Source organism: Siphateles boraxobius, unplaced genomic scaffold (genome assembly GCF_051911475.1).
Source record: "Siphateles boraxobius isolate OS27281-9 unplaced genomic scaffold, OSU_SipBor_1 35, whole genome shotgun sequence".
NCBI lineage: Eukaryota > Metazoa > Chordata > Actinopteri > Cypriniformes > Leuciscidae > Siphateles > Siphateles boraxobius.
The window spans coordinates 2396374-2414847 of record NW_027508975.1 but is presented as its reverse complement, the minus strand read 5'-3'; the positions used below and the strand labels follow the sequence as shown (position 1 = coordinate 2414847).

Sequence of the window (18474 nt, the reverse complement as noted above, 5' to 3'; positions counted from 1 at the left end):
CGACTACCGACAACTTTGATCGGTTAACGTTGAGACGGTCAACCATCGGTCAAACGTCATCGGTTAGTATCCCTAATTGAAATCACTTCAAAAAGGAAAATACAGTTAAGTGCAAAATGTGCAGCGCAACTCTGTTATATCGGCTACATAAAATTATAATGTGAACGCTATAATTGTGTGCTTGGGACATGGCTTTTAATGGTGAGAGAATTTTGGATTTACATTTATTAGCCAATACATCTGTTATCAGCTTTCAAATGTAAAGATTTATCGGTTATCCGTATCTGCCAAAATGTTCATATCGGTGCATCCCTAGAATTCAATCGGGCACATCAACTGTTTGGTTACCGACATTCTTCAAAATATCATCTTTTGTGTTCAGCAGAACAAAGAAATTCATACAGGTTTGGAACAACTTAAGGGTGAGAAAACGATTTTTTGGGTGAACTATCCCTTTAAATGGCATATGATCTTCTCTGACGCAGTAGTATGCCACGGCCTGCGTCATCAACAATCTGCTGGCTGTCCGGTTCACTACAGATATCATGGAGTTGAAGGCCCCATCCACACTACTACGTTTTAGTTTAGAAACGCAGACCTTTTGCTACGTTTGCACCTCCCGTCCACACTAAAACGGCAAAAACGAAGACCTAAAACGGAGAAGTTTAGAAACGCTGCCGACCCCGTTTTGCGTTTTGAATCTCCGGAGGGCGTTTTAGTGTAGACGGGTCAAAACGGAGGACTTTAGAAACGACGACGCAGAGGCTCACGCTCGGCTCTCTGATTGGATGTCATACAATGGAAGAAAACGCACAACAACAGCCTGGACTATGTTACGTTAGTGCAAGTATATTCTGCATTTTACAAAGCTATTACTGCCTACATGCGCCGGAGGCAAGCTATTATTTGAGCGATCTGTGACAGTTCCCGTGTGCAGCGGCGGTATCAACTGTACATGGAGCGTCGGTTTTGAGTTAAGCCGGGAAGAACCAGCGCATGGTGGGATAATTTTATCAATGAAGTTGTTGTTCCTGAAGAATGGTGCGAAAACTTTTGAATGTCCAGATCGGCACTCATCAACCGCAGCGAAATCTGAGGAATAGTCAATCCGTTTCCTGTTTACACCGGCACGCGCATGCCCAGTGTAGGTGAATGGTGACGTGATCCGCGTTTTCACTCGTTTTAATGTGGACGGAGATCAGTTCTAATATGCAGCTAAAACGCTGGTGTGGACGGAGATCGTATTTGTTTTAATTCTCCGTTTCTAAACTAAAACGCAGTAGTGTGGATTGGGCCGAAGGCTTCTGACTCAAACGTGATGCCAAGGTTTAGGCTCACACCTCCCCCATCCTTTGGCCTCCAAGTCAAGGGCTTAGGCCAAGATCAGCTCTACACTGTCATTTACACAAACCCTGAATGATAGTACAGCTGATATCACTGAGACTGAAGCAAAACCAAGGTTATCCAGCTATCACCGCTTTACTGTCAGAGGAATAAACGAGTCAGTAAAGTTTATTATAGAGCGCAGGTAAAAGCGCTTACCAGCATAATTACTGTAGCAATGTTCAGGGAAGAAGGAGGCGGGAACCGGCCAACATTCAACAGACTTTATTTAAAATAAAACAAACAAACCAAAATACCGCCAGCAGCCCCTCGCGGACGACTGCTGGCTAAAATAAAATACAAATACAAAAACCAAACATAACTAAACTACAGGCCTGTTCCTCTCTCGATCATCAACGTCGTCGCTCCTCCTTTATGCTTCCTCTCCTCCGTGAGAGATGCGAGACCGGTGTGCTTCACAGGTGTTGCTCATTAGCAATCCAAAGTGATCCAGCCAGAAATAGAGATTTTAAAAAATATTTAATAGTCGGTATTTATATTAACGACATAATAGAGAGCGGTAAATTATATTCAATCTTATAATGAGATCTGATATTTGACACAAATACAGTTGTTTGTTGGTAATAACTTTGTCTATTAACCATTTATTAGTCAATACTGGTGGTCATGGTTACTGGTAGATGAAAAAAGTCTGAATTTCTCATCAAGGCTGAATTTATTTGATCTGAATATTGTGAAATATTGTTACAATTAAAAAAAAATACTTCAATTCAATATATTTCAAAATGTAATATTCCTGTGATCAAAGTCATCATTACTCCAGTCTTCAGTGTCACATGATACTTTAGAAGTAATTTTATTTATACTGATTTGCTAATCAAGAAACATTTCTGATTATTATCAATGTTGAAAACAGTTGTTTTGCTTAATATTTTATGGAAACCATGATATGTATCAGGATTTTTTGATGAATAGAAAGGAAACATCATTTATACAGCATTTTATGCATCCTTCCTGAATAAGTATCTGAAGTATTTATTTCTTTTGGGGGAAAAAAAGTTGTATAGATGGTCTCAAAAAAGCCACTTTTTGTACGACTTCTGTCTATCATTAGTCTATACAGCATATTTTCATGCTCATGCAGTGTCTGCATCTAATGGACATAAGGAAAAGGATCTCAGTGTCTTTTAGAATATCATCACTATATGCATCTAATTGGTGTTGTGATTATATTTTGACATGTCAGGTAATAAGAGCAGTTGTGTTTGGAGGAATGCGACTGTCACACTGTGCACACAGTGTTTCCCACGCAGTGATTTTCAGGATAACCCCAGATAAACTTTTTCTAGCGCGAACAAATGGATGCATGCTAAATTGTCAATGAAGACACGCTGCAAATGTGTTAAATGGTAGCCTGTTATTTCGAGAGAGAGAGAGAGAGAGACTCAGCTGCTTCAGTCAATCTATTTTCCTCTCCATTCCTTCCTGCTGATCTCCTCACTTATCATGTTGTGCATGGAAAGTGATATTGATCGATATGTGTTAAGGAGATGTGTGTCCGCTCAGGCTGATGTGCTGGAGAGCAGATTACACTTCTGCTAATCCACAAGTGTAGGGATGAAAGATTACAGCAGAATCACCTAACTGAACCTAACAGAGCTAACCGACACACAGAGAGAGAGTTAAACACAGTTACTGAAGAGATTTGTGTGATGGTACACAGAGCAGGACACTCGACACAACCTAGAAAACAGATTACAGAGAGAGAGAGAATTAAGCAAAGCTTAATAAGATTGAGGAGCCAGTTGATCAGAATTCTTTTTGGGAATTATGGAATAATTTAGATAAATCCAAAAAACCCAAACACATTACCATATATGACCCAAAAATCTGGACTGAACATTTTGGAAAACTCTCTTCACAAAACGAACCAACCCTCACCCAAAAACATCTGACCTCCTAACTATATAACCGGGAACGCACTGTAAAACACCAGCTAAACCATTTAGACCTGCCCGTATTTATTAACTGAAAGACAAGATGAAATCCTGTGGCGGGGATTTAATATCTAATGAGATGGAAACCGGAAGATGCAATTCGGAAATTATTCAATTTTTTATTAAAATCAGGACACTTTCCTGAGATCTGGAAAGAAAATTTGGTGAGAAGTACGACCCAAATAATTAAATGGGGCATCACAACCTGGGAAAACTCTTCTGCTCCATCATCAAGGACAGATTAGTTCAGTTCATCCAAGAACACAAGATTCTTAATAATTCTCAAATTGGATTTGTGCCTAAACCGAGAACATCAAATCACATTTACACACACAAAAAAAAGCCTTTGATTCGGTATGGCATAATGGACTTTTCCTAAAACTAATCCAAAGTGGAATAGGAGGATGGACATATGACATCATAAAGGACATACAATGGGAACAAAAGCAGTGTTAAGGTTAATGACAAACGTACTGATTATTTCAGTCAAACTAAAGGAGTCCGTCAAGTCTGCAGCCTCAGCCCAACTCTGTTTAATATCTATATTAATAGAGAGAGAGAGAATCGGGTTCATCTGGTGAGAAGTGACAGGTGATGTCCAAATCATGAGGAATTATTCATATGAGCAGGATCTTTTTTAAAGCGGACCGATTATGCTTTTTCAAATGCTCAACTTTCTTTAGTGTGTAATGTTGCTGTTTGAGGATGAAAAACCTCTGCAAAGTCCCTCCAGCGGGAGTTATTCTCTTTATCAGTGTCAGTTTCTGAACTCCCTGAAAGACCTTGTGGTAGATGTTTTCTTCTTTCGCACCTGACCTGTCTCGTCTACTAATCGACGTCCCCGAACGTCTCCAATCGCTGTTAGTTTTCCTGAATCTGAGTCTCGTCTACAATCGACGTCCCCGTTCAAAAATATTTATACTCTAGCGCGTCTCCTCGTCGACGCCGGCTGAGTCCCCTAACCCTAACTTTCTGCACAGACATAACTAAACAGACTCCAGAAAATGCCTTCAAATATGCATTAATCACAAATTAAATCATGAAGAATACAACAGTTTTTATAGAATAGGAGCATGGTGAAAATGACATGATACATTACATAATTACCCTACAATTTGATTGGTTCTTCATATGCAAACCCTTCTGTTACTAGGTAAAAGCAAACTCTGTTTTCTTGATTTCTTCACTTTGTTCTTTAATGACGAGTTTATAAAGTTAGATATCTGTCTAGTTACAGTTCCCCTTTTTGTTTATATCCAGACATGATTTCACTTACACGCACTCAGTCTTGAGTTTATACCAAAGGGTTTAGAAACATTTAGGATTCAAAAGCATATGAATGTTATTCCTGCAAGAAAAATAAATATTAGTTATGATTAATTTAAAAATCCATCATAGCCTCCATTGCAATCTTGAGTTTTCTTCCGGGAACGAACAAGTCACAATATTGCTCATTTGAATAATTAATACGCAGAATAAAGGGGCGGGGCCTGGTTGAGTTAGTTAGTAGTGTGTTGAGACGGGCGGTTATGGTAAGGGGCGGTACATTGCCCAAACACACTGGAAGCAATTGATCAATCACAACACACTGATCCACCGACCAATCAGAGCACATCAATGTGCTTTTCAGAAGGAGGGGCTTCATAGAGACAGGAACTAAACAGAGCGTTACTGACAGACTGGGAAGAGAGGAGCTGCAAAATGGATAATATATAAAAAATTTTGTTTTATTAAACTTTCAAGCAAGAAAACCTATACTAGTGGAGCCCAAATACAAAACATCTTTGCTAATTACCGACATATTCACTACAGTTTTTTTTTTCAGTAAATAGATTTGAATTTTTTGTTTCAGGGGCCATTTCGTCCAGAGACCTGTATTTGGAGAGAGAGATAAGGTTGAGAGAGAACAGTCCACTGCTTTCCTGATCGCGTTCGCTGCATGTTTGCACTCCTTTAAATAAACACATTCCGCACGCTCCTTTTTTATCATACGCTGTGGAAAAGGAAGGAGTGTTTGTCCGGCAACTTCATTCCTGCTTTAACCTGATGTTTTTTTAATGGGTGGGATGATGACCCTGATCTGAATTCTGGTCAGATGAGTCTCATTCTGAAGCAAATGTGACTTTCATTTATAATGTACATGCACAGACACGCTCATCACATGATGGTTGAGTGAAGGTTAATGGTGTGGGCTGGAAACCCAGAGCTCACGGATTCTGAAATGGAGCGTTAGACAGATGCCCTGTCATTACTGAAACCTTAAGTAAGACTTGTGACCCCAAGTTACTCAAGCAGGATAGTCCCTGCAATTACTGTACTGGATTTCACTAAATGACATGGAACATAATCTGTGGTGGTGAAGCAACTGGATTTGAATGTCATCCACTTTTCTTTCCTCTATCCACATTATAAAATCATTGTCTTAATCAGATTTTAATCATGCTTTACAAGCCACCGCTAGAATTTTTTTGTATCATTTTCTCAAAAGTTTAATGACCGCCAGAATATTTTGTTATATGTATATTTGACCATGCAGTATCTCAAAAAGAAAGAACAGAGCTTCTGCTTAAAAAAAACATTTCATTCTAGCTTCATGCATTTTAACACTTGAATGTGGGTAAGTTTAATAAAATTGCAACATTTTGAACCAAATCAGGAAATCAGGGAAGCGAAGGCTGCGTCCAAAACTTCGACTAAAAAAGTATGTTTTATATAGTATGAATGTGTGTAATGTAAGGGTTAATGCCCGACGAGGTGTCCATTGTCAGGTATTAATGGACGACGGCGAGGCGTGCGCGGAGGACGGTTGCCAATGCACACCTCAAAGGGCATTAACCCGCTTATACCATGGTCACTTGCCAAATAACACATTTTTAAAACATTAGTTTATATTTTAATTAGTTTTACAATCGAAATCTAAAGTTTTCACAAACAATAACTTGGATTCCCTGGTTACGGCTGACGGTTTATTTAGCAACCGGAGATATTTATAGTCCGCTCAGTTCGTAAACCCTTCAGTTTTTTTAAATTGTAAACGGATACTTTGACTGCCTGTTGCTATGGTTACTCTCAGCTGATGTAGCCATCGCATTTATTTACTAATTTCGAATGGTAAACAGTGAGTTTCACCAGAACTCCTTTACTAGGTGTCCTCTATCACTTTTTAACGGACACCCTGCAGCCAATCAGAATCGGGTATTCACTCAGACCATTGTATAAATGAATGTAATCAGTATGTACTACATTCGTTATGTTGTCATTGTCATGTGAACTACCACCGTCAGTTGCGTCGCTTCACTGTCATTTACAAATCCTCTCCCGTGGCCTCATGGGATAGTAAAGTGTCCATTGTATGCACACGAATCTCAGCCTGTGAATTCGGACATACTACTTTTGTCACATACTCTTTTTCGCCTACTACATAGTAAGGAAGTATGTGATTTTCAGTTGCAGCCATGGTCTCATAAATAATGGAAAATTATGTCAATTGTGTGAAAATAGTTAATGTTTTGAAACCGAGATACACATTTTTTCAGGAGTCTTTGATTAATAAAAAGTTTTAAAAAAAGCAATTATTTGAAATAGAACAATGTTTACCATTATAAATGTAATTTTAATTGTCACATTTGATCACTTTAGTGCGTCCTTGCTGAATAACAGGATTCATTTGATATCTCTCTACTTCACGTTGCCTAACAATCCATAGATAAAAGACGAGGAAATGCATGTACACACCTGTACATACACAGGAACTACAACGGGGTGTGTATCGACTGTGTAGGTGTTCATGTGAACGTTTCAATCGCATACGGGTTTGAGTACGTGTCTAAACGTGTCGTTTACCGTTGAAATCAAACCTCTGTCTGTTTACTTTACTCACCTCACGCCATTTAAAGACATGTTGAGCCATGAACATAATATCATGTTGTGTCACGATCTCATGACATAACATGCAAACGCCTTTGTTGGAAAGTATGATTCTGTAGTGTCGTCAGTGGCGGTAGATGCTATTAAATACTTGACACCGGACCAGATTTCCACAGCGTTTCTCATCCACTTCTGTACTCAAGTCAGGTATGCAGTTACCGAGCAACAACTCTCCATAATAGTTCAGAATTGCTCCAATTGCACTTTCAGCTTCTGCTGTTCCAGGAATCCTGCCATTGCCCATGTTCCCTCGCTTCTATGTACCTTATCCTTCTTTTTATTTGTGCAGCAAAATTGAGATTGTCCCCAAAGATATGGGAAATGTGGATCTCCGGGCACATACAGAAGTTCAAACACACACACACACACACACACACACACACACACACACACACACACACACACACACACACACACACACACACTGAGTACAGCAGGGGATTCTGGGATAGGGGGAGGATTGTTCATAATCACAAAGACGGGCCACACACACTCGCCCTTACATACACACCCACATACGCACAAAGGCTGGCCATTCCCTAGCCCCTGGCTGCATTTTTTTGCGCCTTTGAAAAGTTTCTTAGAAACACAAGAGAAGTTATGATCTGCAGGAAGCCCCATCTGCCTGCGAGGAGAAAGACTTCATTCTCACACACACACACACACACACACACACACACACACACACACACACACACACACACACACACACACACACACACACAGTAACATCCTTGAAACTTCACAAACACTGCGCACTTGAACCACTCCATCTGCACTTTTGAGTTTATTACGAGTCCACGTGAAAGCGGTCATGTTACGCACACGCTGCCGCGAGTTTACGCTGTTCTCCCAGACGGCAGTGATGTTTGTAGACTGGCTGTCGTGTGGGAAGAACGGTCATGACTCGGATAATATACCGTGAAAGTGTTTCCATGGCAACTTCTCAGCAGAAAGCTTTCTAGACACTTTGCCAACATCACGCTTGGAAAACCCAACCCAAAGCTGCCTTAACTCCTCATCTTTGATTTATTGAAAAAAAATACATTTCTCTTATAACATGGAAGCCGATGTTTTATGTTGGAGTTTACGTAAAAAAATACTCTTACAGGGAACACGAGGCAAAATTGTATTTTTTTTATTTGTATATATATATATATATACATATACATAAAATATACATAAAAAAACACTGTGTGCGTGTATGTGCATGGTAGTGTATAATCTTTTTTTTTATATTTCAACCGTCCAAACACCGGTCACTTTCCACAACCCAATCAATTCCAGATGAATAAAATCTAGCTCCAGCCTAGATTTGTTTCTCATTGAATATCCTATTTTACTCTCAAATATGTCAAATTACAGAAGTGGGAAATTATATATTTAATTTTTAAAAAATATGGTTATGTACCCAGCTCTGTTGATTAAACCAGGGTCAGATTTTGTCACAGCATCATAAATGCTAAATACTGTGCAACGGAGGAGCTCTTATACTGACACACAGGCGTCTTACTCACATGGGCATCCGACATGGTCCTAATCCCGTGGGATTATGGGATCACTTGCTGGTTGGATTAAGGATTGTCCCAAAGAAACAGCTGTCCACTTCAGTATAACGCACATTTCAAGAGACAAAGTTTAAACTTGAGGGTCAGATGTTTTATAGGCGGAGATGCTGTAATGTGTAATCGTGAGTGTGTAAGTGGCACATGTAGATGTGCATTCATTCACATATGTGTGTTTAACTCTTATAATGAGGTCATTACGCACGCACACACACACACACACACACAGTATTCTACCCCTTAATCATATCGTAGACCGAATTACACCACAAACCAACCCCACCATTACAGGGGAGGATACGCAGACGTCCACAAACACACAGTCTTTCCAAATATGCACACGGCCTGACTCTCGCTTCTCCTGCAGCAGATTCTGCAAGGATTTGGGAATGAGATCCGGTGTGTCTCCAGCATGTATTTCTGAGTGTTGTACAGGTTGGAGAGGAAATCGCATTAGACTTGATTGCATTTGCTGAATGGCCTGTGGTTAATAGCTGTTCAGCTTGAGGCACAGTTGGATCTGATTCCCTGGTGTTCACATGCACTTTGTGTTTAAAAAAAGATCAGCATGAATCCATAGCACCATTAGGAACTGTTTTAGTTGATAAAATGGCTAGAATAGTACTTGGAATCACTTCAGTTTGCTGGTGTATTAGAGCTGCTGAAATAGTCAGTGATTTTGCTTGTGAAATAACATTATATATCATGAATATCGTGATGATTTAAATGTCCGTTTTGATCTGGCTTTAACTACCTTGTCTCTTAAATAAAAGATTGTTTATGAATCAATGAACTATAAATACATTTATTTTATTTGATCTGAAACACTATTCAGGGAATAAATGACTTCATTTAATTTCAAACATGATCTTTGCTTCAACATGTTTGTGGAAATCTGTGGCATTTGTTAATGTAGTTCACATATTTTAGTAAAAAAAAACATTGATCAAAAAATTTACATTTGTAATGTTACAAATGATTTCTTTTACAAAATGCTGTACTTTTGAACTTTCTATTCCAAAAAGAATCCACAGTTTACACAAAAATATGAAGCAGCTGTTTTGAGCTGTTTTCAAAATTGATTATAATAATAATAATAATAATAAATGTTTCTTGAGCATCAAATCATCATATTAGAATGATTTCTGAAGGATCATGTGACACTGAAAATTCAGCTTTGATCACAGGAATAAATTACATCTTCAAATATTTTCAAATGGAAAACAGTAATTTTAAATTTTAATACTATTTTGTGATATTACTGCTTTTTTACTGTACCAGTCTTTTTATGTGACTGCAGCCCTTGGTGAGAATAAGACATTTCTAAAAACATTTCCATATTTCCATATTATATACACAATTCCATATTATATAATTTTTATATGTATGTATGTATGTATATATTTTTAATTTGTATCTCAGTTAGTTCTGAGTGCACAGTGAATGACATATGCTTACACATATACAGACATTATGTGTGTGTGTAATTAAGCAAGATATAGAACTGGGCACAATCATAACTGTGTGTCTGTTTGTGTGTGATGCACTTTAGCTTCGGTGCATGCTGATGACTGAGAGCAGTTTTTGAGCAAGTGTGTGTGTGTGTGTGTGTGTGTGTGTGTTTATGGGGGGTTACAGGGAGGGCATGGGGTCGGTTTTTGGGTTTAAGTATTTATGGGGTGTTGGCGGGATGGAGATCAACCAATCATGAGAGTGGGGGGAAGGAAAGAGACCACAAGAGCAAAGAATGATACAGACAAGGAGTGTAGAGCTTTTACAGCCTCCATTGTAGTCTTGAGTTTTCTTCCTGGAACAAACACCTCACAATATTCCTCATTTAAATAATTCATACGCTGAATAAAGGCACGGGGCCTGGTTGAGTTAGTTAGTAGTGTGTTGAAACTGGTGGGAGATTTCCCAAATACACTTGAAGCAGTTGACCAATCACAACACACTGGTCCAGCCGACCAATCAGAGCACAGTGCGCTTTTCAGAAGGAGGAGCTTCATAGAGACAGGAACTAAACAGAGCGTTACTGACAGACTGGGAAGAGAGGAGCTGCAACAATGGAGAAAATGTGAAAAATTATGTGTTTTGAACATTGAAGCATAAAAACCTATTTTAGTAGAGAACAAAATCAATGGCATAACAGGTTCGCTGACATGTTTCTTGCCAAAAACAGCCTCTAAAACTTTTTTAAACGGATTTGTTTGCGTTGTTATATAATGGAATTTGTTAAGCATTATACCACAGCATTATTATGACCACAGTTTTCTATTTTATATGACACATTGGGTCTGAGGACAGTCTGGAGCTCTTTTTCTGCTGAATTTTCATCCCTATTTAAGAAATTGGGTTAAATGCAAGTGTTGCCCCTAGCAACGGGCCTCTCGATGAAACGGCTCCTCACACAAGACCCCTTCACACTTACACATGAACAAACACACTCACACACACATACTGTAAATATAATATTGGTTTTGAAATATAATCATTCCACTTCTGGTGACGTCACAAACATTTCTGACTTGGTTTTCTCTGTTTTCAGGCCCAGCGCAGCTCATCTCGACTGAGCGACACGGAGAGCTCTGGAGATGGAGATGAGTTATATGATGACGAAGACTTCTCTTCTGGATCCGGCTCTGGCTGTGAGTGTGATGTGTGTGTTGTGTTTGTGACGTGTGAATCACTCATTACGAGGTCACAGCTGTCTTGTTTATAAGTCCATCCCGGACTTCCAATCCCCTCACCAGCTGGTATAATTCTCACAACTCAACGCCTTCATCTTCTCTCTCTCTCTCTCTCTCTCTCTCTATCTCTCTCTCTCTCTCTCTCTCTCTCTCTCTCTCTCTCTCTATCTCTCTATCTCTCTATCTCTCTCTCTCTCTCTCTCTCTCTCTATCTCTCTATCTCTCTCTCTCTCTCTCTCTCTGTCTTTCTCCTTCACATTCCTCCCACAACTTCATACAGTTATTTTAGCCTCTGTTTAACTGAAGCCTACAGACCGACAGTAAAATAGAACCTCCTTTTCTTGTACATAAAAAGCACTTCTTCGTGAGTGTGAGTGTGTTGTCCTGGTAAAGCCTACATCAAATGTCCCTACAAGGATGGCAATATCCAAAATCCTTGTTTGTTTGTTTGTTTTTGGTCCCCATGAGGAAAACTGCTTATAGATCATACTAAATTATGTTTTTTGAAAATGTAAAAATGCAGAAAGTTTTGTGTGATGGGTAGATTCAGGGGTCGGGTTAGTGTAAGGGGAAAACACAACGTGTGTGTGTGTGTGTGTGTGTGTGTGTGTGTGTGTGTGTGTGTGTGTGTGTGTGTGTGTGTGTGTGTGTGTGTGTGTGTGTGATCATCTGATCCTCAGTAATCAGATTACTGTAAATAAGATCAGTTAATCAGCAGGAATCTGGGTGTGGACAGCCAATATCCGCTAGTGTTTGGGTGTTTCTTCTGTGCACTTTGTTCCCTGTGGATGCTTAGAAAATAAACTCTTCAAACACACTTTTCACAAATTTTTTAAAATTTGGCCACTAACTTTATTTAATAGCAAACATTAATATATCACTGGAGACTTGGAAATCATGAACATTACCGCCACAATGTAATTTCAGTTTTTATGTATTTGATAAAATTCTGTGGTGGAAATTACATTTTAAACAATTTTGGAATAGTGCTATTTTAGAGTAATTTATAGTTTTGATTCATATAGAATTTCTTTTTTTATATATAAATATATATATTTTCCATTTTCATTTTCATTTTAGTTAAAGTTTTAGTGATTTTGTTGTTTTTTATTTTATTTAAAGCAACAAAAATGTTTTTTTTATAATTTTAGTTTCATTTAAAGCTCCAGTCTGTAACTTTTTTGGGTCAAAAATGATCCAATATACATTTTTGAGCAAGTACATATCCAGCCAGTGTTCAAAACTCTCTGCTTGCCGTAGCTCAATTCAAAACGATAAGCTTGTAATAATGTTTTTAATTCCAGTGGTACTGGTAGATTTCCGCGGGAAATTCGAGCATGTATTTACGTCATTTATAGACAGCACTTTTCTCCTTTTCTCAAAGCACTTGATATAATAAAAAAACGTATTAATTTGATGGCGGATCCAGAAAGGTTCAAACGACAATTACCAGCGGTTACAATTGGAGAGTCAAATGCAAATGCTGTAAAATGCAAAAGACTTTGGACTTCGGACTGGTTACAGAAAAAAAGAGACTGCAACCGGCCCATGCGAAAAAAAAAAAAAAGTATAATATCCGAAGGGCATTAAATGTAGTCACACAATGCTAATGTTGTTAACATTAACAATCTGAGAACAAAGTATAATTTGCACGGTTTGACATATGATAAGCAATCGTCAGATTTAATCAGCGCAATTTACTGCGATGCTTTTTTCCCCTTAGTTGTTCAGAACAAAAGTGGATGTTATTTGTTCAGAGGACATTTTCCGGTGAAACTTATGTTGGTCATACTTCCAAAAAGTATAATCTGTGATTCTGAATGACAGTATCCACACTGGCCCCGGCGACTGACAGTCGCACAGTATCCTCAAAACATCAGATTCATCCGCGCTGTGCCGTGCCGAGCCACAACCCACGTACAGTTGATGATTTCACGAATAACTGCAATTGCAGATTTCGAACAGAGATGGCGAAAAAGAGGGAAAACTATGGACTGCAGCTTTAACTATTATAAGATATAATAATGAATTAAATATAATAAAAATATAAAAAATAACTGGTTTGGACTAAAATGGAGTAAATGGCTGTTTTTCATAGCTACCATTTTATGTCTACTAAATACAGGATTTTTTTATTTTTTGTGCATAATTTGAATATAACAGGAAAAAAAGGGGAAAAAATCAATACATATGTAAAAAAAATCCTTTACACTAACATAACTATCAATGGGAAAACTGGTTGTGTTGGAAATTACATCAAACATATAATAATAATTTATGTAAAAAATTAGATAATATAACTAATAATATAAAAACAATATCTTCACACAATAAATATTGATGTGTTGTTTTGATTATTTTACCCTTTGTTTAGATTATCATAGTTTTTAAAATATATTTATTATGATGGATTTTCACAATTTGAGGTCAAGGATAAACGGTAAAATCTACACATAAAACGCATTTGAAAAGCAGCAAAAAATAAACAATGGAGGCAAAGTTTCTAATGTGGCCTTCATTTAATAGAAAGAAAAAAATCTTTTATCTGTTGAAATCAGTTTGCTTTAATAAAAATCAACCCGTGGGACATAAAAGTGCCTGTAGTTAAAAACCACCATCTGTGTGTGTGTGTGCTTTATGAGGAGAGTTTGTGTGTTGCAGTGCTGTTTGCTTTGTTCTCTTTATCTAGTGTGTGCGCTTGTGTATTTCTTACCAAGGTTATTGATATTTTATTCATGTGTTGCCATGGGGATGTTCACATTCCTGTGCTGACCAATCTAAAGGTTGCTTTGAAGACTTGCAGACGCTTGCGCTAGGTATCATATGACACATTAACACGGTCTAAAATGGCTGAGAGTATTGATCTCCTCCAGTGTTTTCATAGCTCTTTCTCTTCTCTTTCAGTTCCAGATATGTATGTTCGTCCGAGTGCAACAAGTGTGGCTTTCACTACAAAGGAGCCCCTCCCACTTTCCACCACACAGGCCACAGGCCCCGCCCCTTCGGCTCCCCCCGCCGCCGAGCCCAGCCGCCCACCTGTACCTGAGCTGGAGCGAGAGAGCGGCCTGGGACAAGATGGAGACACAGACAGCAAACCGGAGATGAAGGAGATTGAGGAAGAGGATAGACAACAGGAATCCGTGACGGAAATAAGGTTGGACCAAGAGAGGTCGAAGGCTACGGTTGCACCGTGGTTGACTGATGTTCCTGAAGTGTTCGGGAACTCATTCACCAGTCTGGATGAGACTACAGTGGCCACTACTGACCTGGAGGAAGAGGACGATCTGTACATTACTACAGAAACCATGATGTTTGAGCCATCCAGCGCACCAGAGACCACAACTAATGACATCACAACCGCTGAGGTTATGCCCACCACCATTTCGTCCACCACTGCTAAACCAACCAGAGCCCGTCCTGCCCCGACCACGCCAAGCCCCGCCCCTGTACGACCCCGGCAACCACAGACCACCCCAAGCCCCGCCCCCGTACGACCCCGGCAACCACAGACCACGCCAAGCCCCGCCCCTGTACGACCCCGGCAACCACAGACTACAGCGAGTAGAGCCGCCCCGACTGAGAGCAGCACTCGCTCGCTCATGAGCTCCAGCACACAGGTGGGATATGTGGATTAATTTAAACTCTAAATAGACAGTTAGTTAGTTAGTTAGTTAGTTAGTTAGTTAGTTAGTTAGTTAGTTAGTTAGTTAGTTAGTTAGTTGGTAAGTTAGTTTGTTAGTTAGTTGGTACATTTAGTTAGTTAGTTAGTTAGTTAGTTGTTTGGTTAGTTGGTTGGTAATTTTGTTTGTTTGTTGGTTAGTTACTTAGTTAATTAGTTTGTTTGTTTGTTTTTGTTTGTTTGTTGGTTAATTGGTTGGTCAGCTTAGTTGGTTGGTTGGTAATTTAGTTAGTTTGTTGGTTAGTTACTTTGTTTGTTTGTTTTTGTTTGTTGGTTAGTTGGTTGGTCAGTTTGTTAGTTGGTTGGTAATTTAGTTATTTTGTTGGTTAGTTACTTAGTTTTTTTGTTTTTTTTTGTTTTTTGGTTAGTTGGTTAATTGGTTGGTCAGTTTATTAGTTGGTTGGTTGGTTGGTTAGTTAGTTGGTTGGTTGGTTGGTAATTTAGTTAGTTTGTTGGTTAGTTACTTAGTTTGTTTGTTTGTTGGTTAGTTGGTTGGTCAGTTTGTTAGTTAGTTAGTTAGTTAGTTAGTTAGTTAGTTAGTTAGTTAGTTAGTTAGTTAGTTGGTTGGTTAGTTGGTTGGTAATTTAGTTTGTTAATTAGTTACTTAGTTAATTAGTTTGTTTGTTTGTTTTTGTTTGTTTGTTTGTTTTTCGGTTAGTTGCTTGGTCAGTTAATTAGTTAGTTGGTTGATTAGTTAGTTAGTTACCAACTAACTAACTAACTAGTTAGTAAGGATACACCCATATGAAAATTCTAGCCAATACAGATAGGCCAGTAAATATTTTCAATAAATGGTAGATATTAAAATTGTATATTATCTATATGTCTTAAATAAAATAAAAAATAACATTCCATGTAAGGCTGCACCGATATGAACATTTTGGGAATACAGATATGCCACTAATTATTTGTAAAAAATGGCAGGTATTAAAATGTTCTATTATTGTATTTGTCTTTAAATAAATTCATAAATAAAATAACGAATAAATAATATTCCAAGCAAGGATGCGCCAATATGTAAATTCCAGCCAATAGAAGTAAGAATTTAGGCATCACAACATTATAAAGTACAGATTTAAAAATATGCTAGTGAGCGTTTCAGTGAGCGTTAGATAATGGCGAGGTAAACTCGATGTAAAAATAGTGGAAATGCACAGTTAAGTATCCAATGTCGGAAGATATAGATTAATTGGGGGGAAAAATCATATTGCCTAATAACTGATATGGTACCAATATATGGTCAATCCCTAATTACATTATTGCTGTTTACATTAACACTTTTGCTCTGTAAGCATTCTCTCATTCACATTGGGTTCAAATACAGTGGCCCCAAAAACGTTTTGGACATTTAAGACAAAGAAAAAAATTATTTGTATTATTTGTGCTTATGAATGTCATCTGTGAATGAATGCCATTCATTTAGTTTGTGCATTTATTGCATCAAAATCATATGTTCGTCAGATGATTTAGACAATTTTGCTATTTCTACTCTCACAATCCAGATTTATAATGCATTCAAAACCAAGCACTTTTACAGGACGGTCAGTCAGCAGTTTTTGCTCTGCTTCCCTAGAAATGTTCTTTTCAGCTACACATGATCTATTGTGCAATTGTGAAAGGTTATGATCATCTTTTGCTTTTTTTCTCGTCTTCCTCATTTAGACACAAACAACAGATGAAACTATAAATAATGAAGTTGCAGGACCAGGTCCAAGTGGTGATTTTGAGATCCGCGAGACTGAAGTTGTCCAAGGCAACGAGCTCGGTCGAGGAAGAGCAGCTGGAGAACCGGATCTGAGCGGGAACACCGTAGATGCTGCCGGAAGCTCTGCTGCTCAACTTCCACAGAAGAACATCCTCGAGAGGAAGGAGGTCTTGATAGGTGAGAGATGAGATACGTTAAAACACCTTCTCAACCCACTTCAGGCTATCCTGCCTTTTTTCACTTTTTGCCTTTGTCTGTCTTTTTGTCTCGTATATATCTTTCATTTTCTATTTTTCTGTACATATTTTTTGTCTGTCTCCCTGTAGCTTATGAGATTAGAGGCGATGCAAATAAACAGATCACACTGAACTGTAGGAAACACTTTGTTGGGATTATTATTAAGCCAAAGACACGCAAAGGTTTGGGGTTTAGTAAGATTCCTTTAGTCTTTTTGAGAGATGTCTCTTATGTTAACCAAAGCTGCATTATTTATTTGATCAAAAATACAGTAACTTGTGAAATATTATATAGGCTAACTATTTGAATATATTTTAAAATGTAATTTATTCCTGTGGTCAAAGCTGAATTTTCAGCATCATTACTCCAGTCTTCAGTGTCACATGATCCTTCAGAAATCATTCTGATATGATGATTTGCTGCTCAAGAAACATTTCCGTTTATTATAAATTTTAAAAACAGTTGTGCTGCTTCATATTTTTGTGGAAACCATGATAAAAATGTCTTCAGTATTCTTTGAAAAATAAAAAGTTCAAATTAACAGTGTTTATTTGAAATAGAAATATTTCATATTAATATAAATCTCTTTACTATACTGTTACTTTTGATCAATTTAATGCATACTTGCTGAATAAAGTATTAATTATTTTTCTTTTTTTCTTTCTTTTTTCTTAAAAAATTTGACTAACCCCAAAATTTTGAACAGTAATGTAAATATTATGTTCAAGCATGAAATAGCATTTCACAAAACTTTTTAGTCATTATCTATTAGCAATATCAATAGTATTTTGTTTAGAGTATCAGTTGTTTAAAGGAACAGTTCACCCAAAAATTGGGTTGAATTTTATTGATTTACTTTATTTTTGGTGTACTGTACCTTTAAGAACAGCTTGGCTCTCATGATCTCAATCAAGAGCCTCTCTCTCTCTCTCTCTCTCTCTCTCTCTCTCTCTCACGGTCTTCTGCTCCTTGTCTTTCTTCCTTGTTCACATTCACCTTCTCCTCTGTTTGTTTAGCTGCACCTCTGTCTCTCTCTGTCATCTGATATGCTGTCTCTCTCTCCTCAGCTATTCTGATTGGAGGACTGTTTGCCTTTGTATTTGCAGACTTCCTGGTCATAGGTAAAGACGTAGGAGTCGCAGGCTATAGCGTGAAATTAGTTTGGATTTAGCTCATACCTCGTATTTTACGCTCTCGCAGTTAAGCTTTAGTTTTAGAGAGATTTAAAACTCTCCCTGCCTTGATTTAAATGTGTTTTGTGTTTGTTTGTCTGTGTCTCTATTTCTCACTCTTTCCGATGGTTTGGTTTTAATCGCACAATGTGTTTGGT

The 18474-nt window shown here is 38.0% G+C and overlaps 2 protein-coding genes across 2 annotated transcripts in view; one reads left to right on the top strand and one right to left on the bottom strand.

The window, feature by feature from the left end:
• Positions 1 to 18474, bottom strand: part of ppt1 (palmitoyl-protein thioesterase 1 (ceroid-lipofuscinosis, neuronal 1, infantile)) — a 356601-nt gene that overhangs the window by 109112 nt on the left and 229015 nt on the right. The gene's annotated exons all lie outside the window — the stretch shown is intronic.
• sdc3 (syndecan 3) overlaps positions 1 to 18474 on the top strand; it is a 36461-nt gene that overhangs the window by 13264 nt on the left and 4723 nt on the right. Inside the window, exons 2-4 of the mRNA XM_077195844.1 lie at positions 11382 to 11481; positions 14428 to 15140; positions 16865 to 17084. Coding sequence (XP_077051959.1) covers positions 11382 to 11481; positions 14428 to 15140; positions 16865 to 17084 — 1033 coding nt within the window. The remainder of the gene's footprint in view (positions 1 to 11381; positions 11482 to 14427; positions 15141 to 16864; positions 17085 to 18474) is intronic.